This window comes from Cyprinus carpio, chromosome B13 (assembly GCF_018340385.1).
Source record: "Cyprinus carpio isolate SPL01 chromosome B13, ASM1834038v1, whole genome shotgun sequence".
Lineage (NCBI taxonomy): Eukaryota > Metazoa > Chordata > Actinopteri > Cypriniformes > Cyprinidae > Cyprinus > Cyprinus carpio.
Window position 1 is genome coordinate 10,142,419 of NC_056609.1, and position 16,439 is coordinate 10,158,857.

General features: G+C 37.7%; 1 protein-coding gene across 1 annotated transcript in view; it reads right to left on the reverse strand.

Annotated features, from left to right (window-relative positions):
• The window catches only part of LOC109101265 (Golgi-specific brefeldin A-resistance guanine nucleotide exchange factor 1-like), a 72,465-nt gene that overhangs the window by 25,368 nt on the left and 30,658 nt on the right, over window positions 1-16,439 (reverse strand). Inside the window, exons 3-6 of the mRNA XM_042736429.1 lie at window positions 10,810-10,941; window positions 4,636-4,754; window positions 4,133-4,241; window positions 3,681-3,741 (exon numbers count right to left, since the gene is read on the reverse strand). Coding sequence (XP_042592363.1) covers window positions 3,681-3,741; window positions 4,133-4,241; window positions 4,636-4,716 — 251 coding nt within the window. The 5' untranslated portion in view covers window positions 4,717-4,754; window positions 10,810-10,941. The remainder of the gene's footprint in view (window positions 1-3,680; window positions 3,742-4,132; window positions 4,242-4,635; window positions 4,755-10,809; window positions 10,942-16,439) is intronic.

Below are 16,439 nucleotides of genomic sequence, written 5' to 3' on the forward strand. Positions count from 1 at the left end.
GCTTAGAATTCAAACCTTGAATTTGTTTCAGAACTGATAAACTTAGTACTGAATTGAATACAAAACTAAACTATTGTCATCTAAAATTCACGTTTCATAATTGCTAAATATTGCAACATTAACTGTTACTTTCCTGTGTTTCTTACTATGAAGCTGCATTGAAACAATCTGTATAAATAGATGTAAATAATATAAATAAATAAAAAATAAATAAATTTGACTTGACTTTAGGGGGCTGCAAGGAGGTGCTTAGGGATTGGTGGAATTTTAGAAAATGTATTTAAAGCTGTCAAAGAAAATGAAATCCTCCGAATGTTCGGAGTAAAATTCAAGCCACATCTAGTTTCCCAAACTTGCCGATTAATTAACTCATTCGGAATCATCATTCTGAGAAATCTCTCTAAAACCAAATCGGAGGAGAGACAATATGTCCGCAGAGTCAGCATCTCTGTTCCCAGGGCGTGACTTCTGACCCCCTGCGCTGGTTCATTAGCTGAATTAGATGGATGATGTTCTCAGCCTCGAACGCATTGTCTGCATGTGTGCGTGTTGTGTGGACACTGCGGCTTTTCCTCGAGTGAGATGTCAGCGCTCGCACAGGCAGGCTGGGAGAGACGGCTCCTGATGTTAACTCTGCTCCGCGTTAATGGAGTGTTGTCTTGCCGGCTTGATTATAGGATGATCTGTGAGTCCAACAGATTAACATCCCTAATGCTTTCAGCAGGCTGCTTAAGCCTCCTTCTGAGCACTCAATAAGATCCGCTGTTCATTACTCTGGCTCTCTCGACCACACACACACACACTACACTCACTGCTTATTACCCTTAGGCACACAGAAATACACACACTCATTATTAAGGCCTTTCACACTCTCATTGTGAAGGCGACGTGGACAAGAGGGTCTGGGCAATAAGAACATGCACAATGGGAGCGGCAAACTCAGGTTGTGAGTTTGTGTGTGTGTGTGCATTTCTGAAATTAAAAGGCGTTATCAGCTATAATTAAAAATCATTGATGAGTGCTACTCATCTGAAGGACGTTTACAGTGTGCAAAATTATAAAAACAAACAGAGGATGTTTACATGGTTTGAAAAGCAGGTCAAAACACACTTATATTATTCAGACGCTTCTTTTTAATGCAAAAAATATGATCTTTTTTTTTTTTTTTTTGATTAAGCATTTCATAAGAGACCAAATGTTGTCATTATGTCTTTGTTGCGCACACATATGTGTGTGTGCGTATCCCTAATCTATATGCAGATGGGTAGAGTGAGATGTGCTCCGCGGTCTCATCCTCTCGTCTGTGCGGGGTGTGACTGGAAGTCTAATGCGAGTGGATACGCACCTCTGATAAATGCCACCCCATAATCATGTTATTGCATTAGAGCAGCAGTACACTATGACCTGTACGAGAAGACTAAGGGCTTCTGCTCACAACTACACCACAATCATAGAGCTGCATGTTAGATATGAACTAGTAAGAGCTAAAATTTAAAACTACATATTTCTAGATCCTTCATGATTATGATATATGGGCCATTTCAAGTCCATAATGATGTCAGTGAACTATATCTGCATTTAATACTTGTATCTAGACAATTATGACAAGAACATGTTACAAATTTTACAGGAAAATGCAACATTTGAATATCACATTGGAATTTAATATTCTTCATATTCTAACATACGTAGACAAATGATATCAAGAATAATTTAAGGTTCTAAAAGTTAACTTTTTTCAACATTTTCCACATTGATTTTAAGGGAACATTTGGGAAATTTGGCAGAATTTGTTTACTTCACTCCTATTTGGAGCTTTTTCAGTTGGACATACTGATAATTAATTAATTCAATTAAATAAATACAATTCAATTCATCATTTGGGGAACATTTAAGGTTTATTTAAATTAATTTATTTTTAAGTAATGTTTTAAATGAATAAATTGATTATAATAAGTGTAAAATTAGTATTAAAATGTTTATTTATTAAATTGACTGTAAGTGACAGTAAAGACGTTTACACTGTTTAAAAAAAATCCTATTTCAATAAATGCTATTCTGTTGAAGCATCCTTACGAACAATTATTCAAAGCCGCGCAACTGTTTTCAACATTAATAATAATAAGAAACGTTTCTTAATGCAATAAATCAGCATATTAGAATAATTTCAGAAGGATCGTGTGGCACTGAAGACTGGAGTAATGATGCTAAAATTTCAGCTTTGCATCCCAGGAATAAATTGCATTTTATAGTAGGGCTGTCCGATATGGACAAAAAAAACCTATCGCGATATCTTTGAACAATTTTGCGATTTCAGTTTTAATCACGATTTTGACACATACAGACATGCTTTACAGTCATAAATGCATTCAGTATGAATTTTAAACATATTTCCAAAAGAAAACCAATTAGAGCTTTATCAAAAAGTTGTAACGTCTCTTGAACAGACATAAGTCAAAATAATCACTAAGTAAAGGTGTTACAAAATGTCTAGACATATGACAAAAAAATAAAAAATTAAATCCTGTGTCCAGGGATATTTTTTCCTTTTTTGCCATGCATTGGTCATAGAGCTCATTGTATTGGTGCCTCAGGTGTTGAAATATATTTGTTATACATTATACAGGTTCACACGTACAGGTCAGCAGTGTGTATACGGTATGTGTATGAGGTGCAGAAGCAGCAGCGAGAGCGCGTTATTGCGTTAGCGAAAGCACATTAAATTAATGCACGAGCACGAATCTCTCCGCTCGCACGCAGATTTCCTTTGCTCTGTCACAAAACCAGACGCGCTTGCTCAGATACACGCTCCTCTCGCCCAGAGAGAGTGAGTGCACTTAAAACGTGTCTCCTCTCGCTCAAACTGTGTCCTGTGCACTCACAACTCTCTCTATGCTCATGTGCTAGATAAATTATTTTCGCACCTTTCTATTTCTAACATTTTCTATTCACATCTTTCGCATCTTTGGCGTGCAGTGCAGTGTGAACGCTCTGATCCGTTAACATGGGCTCGGAAAAAATACGCATCACAGACAGTGTGTGAACCTAGAGTTACGTAGGCATATTCCCAGTCTGTTCTGTTCTTGCGCTCCATATAGGCGCGCTGCATTCTGATTGGATTGGATAGCATATTGTGGGAGGTCGGAGCCGCGGAAAATCGTGCTATAAAGCGATTTAGAAATCGCGCACGCTCAAATCGTGATTTTATGACGATTTCGATTAATCGCACAGCCCTATTTTGTAGTAATATAATATTGCAGATTTTTGGTATTTTTGATCAAATAAATGCATCCTAAGTGAGCATAAGAGACTTCCAAAAACGTTTAAAAAAACTTTTGAAAGGGACTATTTGAAGCAAATTCTATGTTTCCCCCCATACCCTGTGGTCCAGAGAGAGGGCACTGCAGAAGCAGATTCTGTGTGGGCCTGGTAATTAGCCATGCTTTGCATTGTCAGAGACTGATGCTTTCACCTGTCCCTATCTGCGTGTGAGGGGAAGTCGGAAACCTCCGGAGCTAATTGAGAGAGGCCTGAGAGTGAAACCAGAGCCTGTTACGGAGACAGACCCAGTTCCTGTTGTGTTTGGTCTCAGGTTTGGTTTGATTATGTGAACAGCAAGAACACGACTGTGTTCCTAATCCCCATCTCTACATCCCCTCTTCCATTCTCTCTCTAGTTACCTGGAGAAGAGCAGCTGCACCATGTCCACCAGCGTGTGCTCAGCTGACTTTCTCAGCAGCTCTGTGATGAAAAAAAGAGCAAAACCAGAGGGGGGAAAAAAAACAGAGAGAAAGAAAAGGAAATGTTAGTCCAAAGGACAAGAGCAGCACCTCAGGGGCTCAGAGTCCAGATTCTGTTTGGTCAGGATTAGAGCAGGGGTTTATTACAGTCCTGAGAGCACAGGAGGCAGATTCACATATTGAGCAGCTCAAGATTCAGGATGAACAACATTTAGATGTTATACAAAGCTATTTACATGCACTTTAAGCATACATTTTCCTCTGGGGATCAATCTCATGACCTTGGCATTGCAAGAGCCATGCTCTCCCAGCTGAGATGACAACAGAAAAGTGAAAAGCACAAAGAAAATCAAAAAAGACACTTTTTATAGTTTCCACTTAATTCCACTTACCACTTAATCTCATTTCAAAGCATATACGGAAACAGGACTGCATGATCTCACAAACAGATTCATTGGTCAGATGGGCTCCAACAGGAGTCAGCAGCAAAGTCCTTAAAACCTGGAAATAATAATATAATTAATAATATAATAATGATAAAAAATAATAATAATAACATCTTGTACTCAAGCCACTTATCTGGATGCATTTCAGACTTGTATGTAGTACTGGTTTATCAGATTAATCATCTGATTCCCCAGATTTTTGCGTTTCAATATGTTGCAAACTAACAATATTTAACAACAATAAATAACAATTATTAAAAAAATATCTATTAAGATATCTTTTGTTTATTCAATTATTTTTATATATTTACTGTATAATGAATACTATTATTGAAAATATTCACGATCATTTAAAAAAAAATAATTATTACAAAACAAAAAAAAAAGAAAAGTTGGCACTACCACACAATATGTAAGAGATCTAGTGTGATTGTTTTCTATTGCATTACCTGGAGGATTTTCATCAGCACCACCTCATCACTGGCAGGGTCGGTGCCCACAAATCTGGCATGTGTGACTGCGTCGGCCATGTTCTCGATGCCCTCCGCTGCCCCTTCATGATTGGCATCTGTGGAGGACAGAGACGTGAAATTTAAAACAAACTAAAAATATCCTAATATATTCCCCCTCACTCTCTCATTAATGTTCCTGATTCTCAGCCAGATAAGTTGTACGTGGGTCATAATGACATGACCATGGTTACATGATTAATCTTACACAATTAACCTGGTCACCGGTTCAACCCCCACATCGCTATCAACGGACCACGCTGCAGGTGAAGAGCGCCGAACAGCCATCTGACATCTAATCACCAGATGTGTACGCTTTTGTGGACGGCCTGGTAAATTGGCTGTCTAGGCAACAATGTTTTGAAACCCAAGTAGAGCCAGATAGCAGGCTGGAGCCAGGCTGCTTTTTCTTTCCCATCGCCTTTAAAGAGCATTTCATTAACTAATAAGCACAGGCTGCCTGGGGAGGAGGCTGGGGCTGTGACTGCAGGTAAAGCCTTGACACAAGAGTGCATTCCACTTATTAGCAGGCAAATAGCACACAGAAAGAGAGAGAGACTGAACCAGGACAGCCTTTACTCTGAACTCTGAGAGTGAAATCAGATAGTTATTAAGGTCTGGAGAAGGGCTTCACATCGCCCAACAATTTAATAATTGCCCAGTGATTAAATAGGAGGGCAATATACTGGCTGAAGCCAGGTTCATTTCTACCACCATTATGCAAAATGTTGTCAGATATGGAGGAGGAGCTTGTGTGGTGTTGACCCTCTGCTAAGCCCCGCCCCCTGTTATTGTTGCCAACACTTTCGAGTTTTACTACGAGAACCTGCCTGTTCTGACACTATCAAACACAGAGAAACAACTGGATTAAATAAATGAAGACAAAAACTATTAGATAATGTGCTTTTAAATTTAATATAATCTATATAGTTACTATAGATAATATATTATACAAGATACACTAATTCAAAAGATTGGAGTCAGTATGTTTTTTTTATAGTTCTATATTTATGTTATATATTTATAGTAAAGATGCTTAAAAATGATCAGAAGTGTAAAGAAAAGAAAATACGTTTATATCGGAGGAGACACTACAGGTAAATACTATAAAAACTAAATAATACAATTCCAAGTTGTTGTATTACAAGGTTTCTCCAAAACACATTAATACAATATTGTATTAATTAATATAAAACTGGTAATCATTTATAATATATTAAACTGAAAACATATTTCTTTCCGCATATAATTAGATTTGGAACAAAATATTATATTCAGAAAATATTTAAAGCTGCAGTCCATAGGTTTTGCCTCTTTGTCACCATGATGACAAATTTAAATGGGTTTTAAACATCAGTATTTTTTCTTTTTACAAATGACTGTTTACAGAGTTAAATAACTTGCTGACGTGGCACAGTGACTGAGCAACTAAATTTCGAGTGAAAATCTATGAGTGAACTGAACGGCAATGAAGAGGCAGGCTCACAATAAACACGGGACCCCCTTCCAAACAGCCCATCTCCACGGAAACAAGAGCCATGGTCTATTCAGCACAACATCAGAAGTCATCTAAAATACTAATCCTCACTTGGCACGGTCTACACAGCCAAGCGGGAGAGTCATTGTTGAAATAACTGAAGTCTGGGTGGGGCTGGTGGGTCTTTGTGCATGTGTATGAGAGTATCAAAGAGGTTCAAACAGCTGTTGTGTACTGAAAGGTTAAGTAAAAGTACATTCAGACACCAGGGTGTCCCTTAAGTGAAAGAACTGCTCATCACAGAAAAGCAAGCCTGCGTTAGCCCCTAAACCATGTGTGCATGGGCACTACTCTGGCAGAAAATAGCTTATGTCCATTTTTGATCTGCTTGAAATCTGGTGTATCGTGTCACAAATTATGTAACTTTTGTAAAATCCGGTCCCAACTTTTGAACTCAAAAACAGGTAGGATCTGAAAAACGCTTTATTAAACTTTACTCCCATTTACTCCACATACATTGGTGCGTGTGTGTGTGTGGCTGTTGTAGTTTTTAGAGGGATAAGTGGCTGTGTAAGTGAGCCTTTGGTCTGAGTACCGGCCTGGGAAAAAGTAGAGTGGGAAAGGGAGAGTGGGAAAAGTGGGATCTGGATATCTGTCAATACGTCCGTCCCCCCGAGCCCACCGACATCAGGCCTGAGATTGAGGGGAATTAGCCCTCGCCAAACAAATTCACAGGGTGTGTGTGTGTGTGTGTGTGTGTGTGTGTGTGTGTGTGTGTGTGTGTGTGTGTGTGTGTTTAGTGAAAGTCAGACCCCCCAGTGTGCTGGAATAGCTCAGGTCTCACTGTACACCAACAGCAGGACAGGCCTGGTGCATCTGACAGATAAAAATCAGATGTTGTGACTCTTGGTGAGAAAATATAAAATACTCCTGCTTCAAAAGAATTGCTCGGTTTGATCGTTTGGCAACCAAAAACTGCAAAATACATCAAAAAGAGCTGCTCACAACTTCAGTGTGTTAATGTACGACTGGTGAATGTCCATGAATCCTCAAAATGTACCAAAGATCACTGTATTCATGTGTCTGGCCAATAGATGGCAGTATTCTGTCTCTGTACTGTCATGGCAGTGAGTTGAACAGTCCCTCTCCAAAGACACTCCAGTAACCTCACAGGACGAGCAGCTCACTTCTGTCCATTGTAGAGGACATACGGGTTTTGTCAAGACTATGCATGCATCTTACAGAAGACATCCCGGTCCCAAAGGTTTAAGGGTTTGGACATGAAAACCTGATTTTCGCATTTTGTCTTGAAAATACACATCTGAGCAAACAATTACTGAATTTTGAATGAAGTTGAGGAGACACTACAGGTAAATAGTATAAAAACAAAATAAATTCCAATTTAATATGAGATATTCGAAGTTACTACTCTTATTATTACAGTTTTTGTTTTATAACAACGTATCTCCAAAACACATTATTACAATGTTGTATTAATTAATACAAAACCAATAATCATCTATAATAATATATTAAATTGAGAGAACACATTATTTCCCACATATAAATAAATTAGAAGCAGAATATTATACAAACTATTTTTTTTTTTATTAAAAAAAAATCCATAATGCATTACATATAGTCGAGCACATATGTGCATACTTTGGTTCATGTATATTTAGATGTGATTTCAGTGTTCAGGAAAATAATAATAATAATAATAATAATAATTTTCCCATGAGTCCCAATGTCCTCTACAGTTGATGTAAAGTATATAATAAAATTAAAAATAAAATATTTTAAAACTGTAAATAAACAAATAAATAAAAGTATAAAAATATAATGTATTTTATATATAGACAGAGAGAGAGAGAGAGAGAGAGAGAGAGAGAGAGAGAGAGAGAGAGAGAGAGAGAGAGAGAGAGTCCACACATCATATTCATGATCATTACTGTTATAAATAAATATAAACAGATGAATACATTTGTCAATAATGACTCCCAATAATAGTTCCCAGGAATATAAAGTTAGTTTTCAGCATCTCATCCACACAAACCATACAATAACAGTCCTGAAAGATCTGAAGAGTCAGTGATCATTTAGTCTATAACCAACATCCAAAGTTAAGAGCCCTGTATCAGAGCAAGTTGTGAATCAATCAGAGCTGTTAATGTAAGGCCTATAGCGTGTGGCTGTACTGTATGTCTATGGAATGCTAATTGGAAGTAATGATAATGTCACTCTTCATGGCAGATTAGTGCAGTCTGAATGAGCATAACCCATCAGTCAGCACACAGCCTCTCACATACCTAAAGGTCATTTAATCACACACTCGTACGAGTGCATTAATATGTCACGCTCGTCAGGAGTGCTCACCTGGGATTAGCACAGCTCTGCGCGTGTGTGAGAGAGAGAAGAAAAATAAATGTGTGCGAGAAAGAGTACTGAAGCTCCGCTAGGAAAAAAAAGACTACATTCTGTATGTTACTCAAAAAAAACAGACAGACCTATTATATGCAAAAGTGTTCTTTCAATTCATATAGCATTTTCCTAACCTGACAGAAAATTAAGCCAATAACATTAAAAATAAATAAATAAATAAATAAATAAGCACACTTAATTGCTTTAAAAAAAAACGCTATATTTACAGCAGGTGTGCTTCTGCTAATACTGTTTGAGAGCATGACTTCATTTGTACTGTAGGAATCGTATGCATTTGTGACTACTATGCCTCATCCTAGACCTAAATAGAGACCAGGTTTGGAGTGCAGGTTGCCGTAGCAACCCTTCCTGAGCTTCCTGACGAGATACTGGCATCATGGTGGATTATGAACAATGGTGCATCTGGGGTGACAGCAGCTCTCACAGTGTCCGGGATTCATTTATTTCATCTGTGTGACTGTGTCAACTGCATTCAAATAGAAATCCGTATGATTAACTTGAGGTGTAACTTTATTCAGTTTCAGTTATAACTTTAATAATTTATTATTTACTTATTTTTATTTATCTTTTTACTTTTTTCCATGGCACAATGTAATTTTTCTTCTCTGTCACAAATTTACTCATTCGATTGATGACCAAAAAAACAGTGTAGAATCTTGAAAGTGATAGTTTAACCAAAAATTTAAATTCTATTTTACCACCTTTCTGGGCACTGAACGTGGTACACTGCGTTGCTGTCTATGCAAGGCCAGAAAGTTCTAAGATTTCATCTAAAATATCTTAATTTGTGTTCTGAAGATGAACGAAGGTCTTACAGGTTTGGAACAACATGAAGCGAGTAATTAATGACAATTTTCATTTTTGGGTGAACTAACCCTTTAAGTCTTTTTGTGTTTTAAATCATAACTTTGGTTTTGTTTAACATTTTTCTAAACCCTGAAACTCTTGTTAAAACTTTAAATTTTAAATTGTTTACATTAGATCTTTATTAAATGTGCAATGTAGAAAAATCTAATGGACAAAATATCTACTTCTCATAAATCCGTTGATTCTGAAACCAAGCTTTGAGCACCTTTAACATTTGTAAAACCATCTATTAGTTGTGCAAAGCATACAGCTGCTTGACAACTGCCGTCATAGTATTTTTATTTTTTTTAAATTAGAGATGCCTTGTATCTTGAACAGGGTGCTGCTTTCACACTTTGGCAGCATTTGGTCATATTTCCCTAACAAGGAAGAGGACAGTCTGTGCCGATCACAACTGCTGCAAAACAAGCTCTCCTGCGTCAGTGAGAAAATACAGTCCACCCATCAGGAACAGTGACTCTGGTCAAGTTACATCCGGACTTCACCACTGAGAAGTGCACTCGGTAATGTAAAAATGTGTTCTTAACATCGACCAATGAGCTTGTTTTTATAATAAGTGTTAAAGTTTAACAAAAATTAAAGACCATTAAAGGGATTCAAAAATGCATTCTACCAAAAATCCTCATGTTCCAAACCAAATATGTTTTTTGTTTTTTTTGTTTTTTCTGAACTTTCTCATTAAAATTTGGAACATCATCATTGGTTACGATGCATGTGAATACATAGATAAGATTTTTGTCATTTTTGGAGCCTGACAGCTCCTGGTCATCATTCATTTTCAATGTATGAAGTAGCTGCTAAAGGTTTCTTTAGTGCTTCACAGATGAAACTAGGTGAACTATTAAAGTTATCAATATTTAAGCTAATATGCATTAATATTTATACAGTATACACCACCGTAAGTGTGTGGTCTGTAAAAATTTTCAAATGTTTTTGAAAGAAGTCTCTTACGCTCACCAAGGCTTTATTTATTTGATCAAAAATAGAGAAACAGCAATACTACAAAATATTATTACAAATTTTAAAAACTGAAACATTTGTTATTAATGTTGAAAATGGTTGTGTTGCTTAATATTCTTGTGGAAACCAAGATCAGCAGTTTTTTTAAATATAAATCTTTTGTAACATTACAAATGCATTTACTGTCATTTTTCCTCAATTCTATGCATCCTTACTAAATTAAAAAAAATATCTTTCTGACCCCAGACTTTTGCACAGTAGTGTATATTATATTTTGAATGTGTTCATAATCACGCTTAAGATTTGATATCTGTTATTCTGGAAGAATAAACAGCAGGCACTGTTTCTTAGGCATAATAAAAACTCACCTATCAGGCCATATGACAAAAACTTGTTGACCGATGTGAGAGCGAGGCCTGTGATTGGTCCAGTTGTGTCCTCTGAGCGGACCACCTCCAGAAAGGGTCTAAGAAACACGTTGGGTTCCACATCGGACAGATCTGGAATGACAAAAGAGAAATCTCTAGGTCAGAGGAGGGCAATTCAGCCTACTGACATAAACACATGAATGACATACGAGTCAGTTACTATTTTCAGCTAGTAGGACAAATTATTCAGTTGCTAAGAATAATTTTGTGACATACAGTATAAATGAACAATGATTTAGGAGAGGTGTGTCACGACAAACCTGTGTGCATACATGTGCAGATGCAAGAAAGGTAGAGCCAGGGAGCGGGTAAAGCGAGGGCTGTTTCTTATTCACCTTGGTAGAGCTGGGTATCTTATTACAACTCTGTTTCCAAAAGCTCTTGTTTAAAGCAGCTGTGTAGGATGTAGGATTTAGCATTAATGAAAATGACTGAACTGGCCGGGGTGGGAGGACTCTGCTGCGAGCCCGCTGAAGCAACAGCTGCTGGGAAAATTAAAGCCTCTCTCTCATCATTAAGAATGCAACGATACCGCTTTTTAGAAACAGAGTAAGAGTAGTACTTTTCTGGTCTTTGCCGTTATTGATGCATGTATTTTTAGTAATGCTATAAAGCCTACAGTATTATATTTGACACACAAATTTCTGAGGCTTCTAAATGATCAAGATGCAAACCTTTTGTATACAATCTTCTACATGCCTCATATCACCTGACTGATACTTCATACTGTTGTAATACAATTGTAAAAATGTGCCACTTAAGGCTGTCTTTTTGTTGTGAAATCTTTCGTAATTTTTACTAGAAAGCAAACTTCACAATGTTTTCATATTTCAAGATTCTGAACCAATTTATGTTTACTTATTATTCATACTTCATACTAAAGAAAAATCTAATTAAATTTGTGTTTAGCAAATGTGATCCATCAGACTCGTGGGAAGTGTTTACTTGCACATCTCTCAATAAACACAGTATTGTATTGCATTGAGTTATATGTTTTGCCCTCCACAATAAAAACTACAGATCTCTGATCATAAACTAAGCATTTAAATATAATCTTACTAAGACATATTAATGGGAGATAAAGAGTAACAACTGATATTTACATGCATTTTAAGTAGTCTGCTACACTGTTTTAAGGATGTCATGGATTTATATTATCAGAAATTTTATAATCCATCTATTTTTGACCACATAAATATCAGCAACTGTAGCAAATTACAAAGTTCTGCTCAGATCGGGCCTCTGAACAAAGGTTTTTTTTTTTTTTCATATAATTCTAGCCATAAAAGCATTATTTAAAAAAAAAAAAAAAAAAAAAAAAAAAAAAAACACATACACAAATTAGATTTTGTCTGAAGTTTCAAAAACCTGCTGCATATTTAAAATAAATGTAGATTTCTTTTTGGAGTATTATTTCTAATGTCAGGCTTTGCAGGGTTAAATACAGGTCGACATGAAACAAGGATCAACTTTTTTTTGTGCCGACCACAATCTGTTTTGTGCAATGAATTATTGGCTACAAGTGAGAATTAACCATCAACATTTAATAAAACACAAACTCAACTTACAATCTTTTTTACAGTAATACTAATAAACCATTAATTTTGAATCCAATACACATACTACAAAATTCTATGGTTGTGCAGCCCTACTCTTACTAAAAGTATTATGTTTTAATGCATTAATGACGAAAAATCAGATTCATTCTGCACAGTGTGTCCCATACAGTAATTTCTGATGAGAACAGCAGAGGTCAAGAAATAATCGTCCAGTTGCACGATACAAATTTAGGCCTGGAGCGCTGAGTTTATTGATGAGCTTTTATAAGAAATAAGCCGAGTCCACCACACATAAAGCCTTAATCTAACAGAGCCAACAAAACACAGCTGCAGCCGAGGATGCAACATACTTCATTATCTTCGCCGAGCTCTTTATTTGTGGATGGGAAAGCACCTCGGGCCAATCCACCCGGGTGCAGGGAACAGCCCCTCTGAGAACGCCGGCGAGAGGGGGCGAGGGTTACCAAATACAAACCAGGTAAAACAACAATGGAAAAATTAGTGGAGTCACGAAAACCTGCTGCGAGTGTCGAGCTGAGGCGCAGCTTGCCATAGCAATACTGGGCGGATTAGGGTTCCCCCGAACAGCTACTTTGACGCAAAAAAACAACTCGTGACTTCAAAGCCAGAGTCGAGCCTCAGCCAATTTTACAGAGCGCACATATGACCACAGAGTATTAGCTTGTGATATCTAATACGCCTGCAGCTTGTTTGGAGATAAAATATTAAATCATTTGAAAATTTCCACACTTTGTCTTATCCGTGGCCAGGTTGCTTCAAGACTCGCTTCCAAAAGCAAATCTTCCCTCGCACACTTTCTTTGGGGAACTTGATGTTTTCTTTGTATTCTCATGGGGGAAAGGCTCAGTAGTGCTCCGTTCCTACACTGAAAACTCTTTGACGGTGCTGCGGTATCTGATAACAAGGGTCTCAAGTGCTTAGCACTTAACCCGAGTTCACAAACAGCGAAAGAAATCATGGACGGCAGAAGAATAACAAAAGTTACTTTGAAATCAAGTCAAAGAAACGTTCGCGAAGCTTCGAAAACACAGGACAAAACAACTCCACCGTTAACGCGTTTCATCAACCCCAGAAACTTTTAAAGGTGGGCTTAGACTATATTACTTTACAGTGGAAGAGGGAGTCTGGAGTGAAGTGGGGGCGATGAAGGGAGAGGGATCTCAAATGAATCTGTCAATAGAGGCTAATAAAGTCTTCATCAGAGGCGATCACCCCGTAAGTGCCACCTAGTCTCTCAGATTGGAGAACTCAATTGTGCTGTATTGATCCGGCCGGCCATCGGCGGCCTGTCATTCTGCCTCCCCCCACGTGCAGCAATCTTCTTAAATAAAGGCTAAATATGACTCTGTACTTCAGCGCAATCTCCAGGTCCATGCAGGGAAATAAAGAAATTGAGGTGGTGGACCATGATGGTGAGACAATCACACAGTAACCAGGGTGACCTCTGTGTGACATTGGCCAAAATAAAAAAGGGATTAAAGTCGGTCACCCATCCATGTATGCTCCGGCTAAGGGTTTTGAGTCTCCAAGTATGTGCGTGTCCTTGGAGAACAAGCTCAGAGAATTGAGCAACGGCACGGCTCCTAACAATCTCCCTTAAGATTCAATTGTGCCTGTACATAACTAACAGAGGAACTGTTACCAAAAACAGAGACTATATCTCTCATGTTCATGATATTTTTTGCTTCATTATGCACAAAAAACACATTTTCATTGGATTTCAAGTTTTGGAAAATGTCAAGTTTTTCCCCATCACATTGGGAATTGTGCAACTGCCCGTTCTGTTGTGCTGGCTGTAGTTCTAAACTCTGATGAGTGGACCGAGTCTGGTTAAACAGCCGGCCTGTGCAGCCGAGTGTGACTGGTACCTCTGCAAATAGCCCTGGACCCTTGGGCCCCTGGGAGCACCTAGAGGAGAAGATGCCGCCGCCACACATTACACATGCACATCAATTGGCAGTGATGCAGAAAGGGCTTAAAACAGAGCACAGTTTAAGCGGTTGAGGGTCTGAGCTATAAATGTTTGTAACAACAGAGCAACGTTGAGAATAGCATTGAGAAAGCACATAAAAGCGGTCTTTAACTGACTTAAATGCATCCTGAGGAAGTCTTTTAATGTCAGCTGTAAATGGGTTTGAATTCAGGCTCAAAACATGCATTTCATCATTTAGGTTTAATTGTTTTAAAGTTGGCATGAAATGAAAATAATGAATCCAGATACCAATGATAGACTTCTTTCTGGTGACGTATGCAAGACTTCTCCAATCATTTAGCAGACTTAAACTTAAGTGCGATAGTCCCATCCTACGTTTTGTGTTTTTGAGAATCTTCCACCTTCGTATGTACATCACAATACAGAAGAAGAGATCTGTAGCTTCTTTGGCTTTGCTATGCCCTTTGATGTTAAAACCCTTTATACTATAAATAAATAATAACTATGAGACAAGTAAAATGATTTATCATTTAGTTTCAAGTTGACTCTTGTTCAGTCAGTGTTTCCTACAAGATGTTATTTGATGTGATGCCAAACTTATTCATCTATTATTTACATTTAGGCATTTAGCAGATGCTTCAATCCAGTGCAATTTCTTTCAATGCATTGAAAATATACAATAATATTTTTTTATTTATTAAATTACATTTTTTAAGTTATTATTATTATTATTAATCCATAAAGCTCCAAATAAAGTGTTCAAATCATCATTAAATTTAGTAAATTATTTAAAATAGGTATTACCACCAGATTATTTCAAATATAAGCCATTTTATGAATTTCCAAAAAATAATAATAACTGTATTTTGACATTTATACAATGATATAAAATGGCTCATAATGTAATAACATCAACATTTTGGACATACCACCCAATATATATAATATATAGCATTAGTAGGTGATAATTTAGAGCCTATAAATATTCTTCTGCTCTCAAAGAAATAAAAAAGAAAACAAAATGATCCAGTATCCAGTTTCCTAAACTGTTTGAGATTTCCCCCCCTGTAGTAAATGTAACTAAAGCACCACTGACAGATCAGAATTCCATAAGAGCCACATAACATCACACAAACAAGAGGAGGCAATTTTCCAACTGTCTTTATAGACTAATGTGTGTGTGTGTGTGTGTGTGTGTGTGTGTGTGTGTGTGTGTGTGTGTGTGTGTGTGTGTGTGTGTGTGTGTGTGTGTGTGTGTGTGTGTAGGACACTGCTATTCAGAGCAGCAAATGATCAGGCTACAGCAGCAGTAATACAAACAGTGGCTGACTCTCAGTACTAGACCTGCTGGGCCTTTGTGTTTGCCTAATTTAATCACAAAAGAATGAATAACTCAATTTGTCAGACTGCTATGTCACATATTTTAGCCAATCATACGGGCCAAGTGTCTTCTGTCAGGCTGAAAACAGCTATGCTTGATTGATCAAACTCTTTCAACTGCTACTGAGAATACAAGAGCATATAAAAAATCTGTTTGGAAATTTGTGTAACATTTCTACAGTCTTTGAATAAAAGAATAAATGAATGTGCATCAAACCTTCCTGACCCACTCACTCCATGCAGACAAGCGCCAATTGAGACTCAATTGAGACAGTTCACAAGCTCACGGTGAAAATTACCTCCGAGCAAAACGACCCTCAGCCCACAAGGGTTGCGAATGGGGGTGAGCAGGGGTGGTGGGGGGTGGAGCATCCCGTGGCCAAGCCAGCAGCCCAAAACCAAACACTGATGGTTATTGATCTGCTAGTGGAATTAGAGCCGGGTCTTTCCAGCAACCTGCTCTAATGCTGCGGGAGATGGGACGAACTAACAAGGCCAGCACGGCTAAGCAAACCCAGGGAGACTTCTCATCTCAGGCCCCAAACACAGCCTGATCCATCTGCGGGGAGGAGTTTGACGCATGTCAACGCGCCTGCTCTTTTCTCTCCTGCCTCTTGAAGAAAATTGGCACTTGTCGAAGAGGGCAATTAGGTTGTAACAATGTTATGGAACTCCAT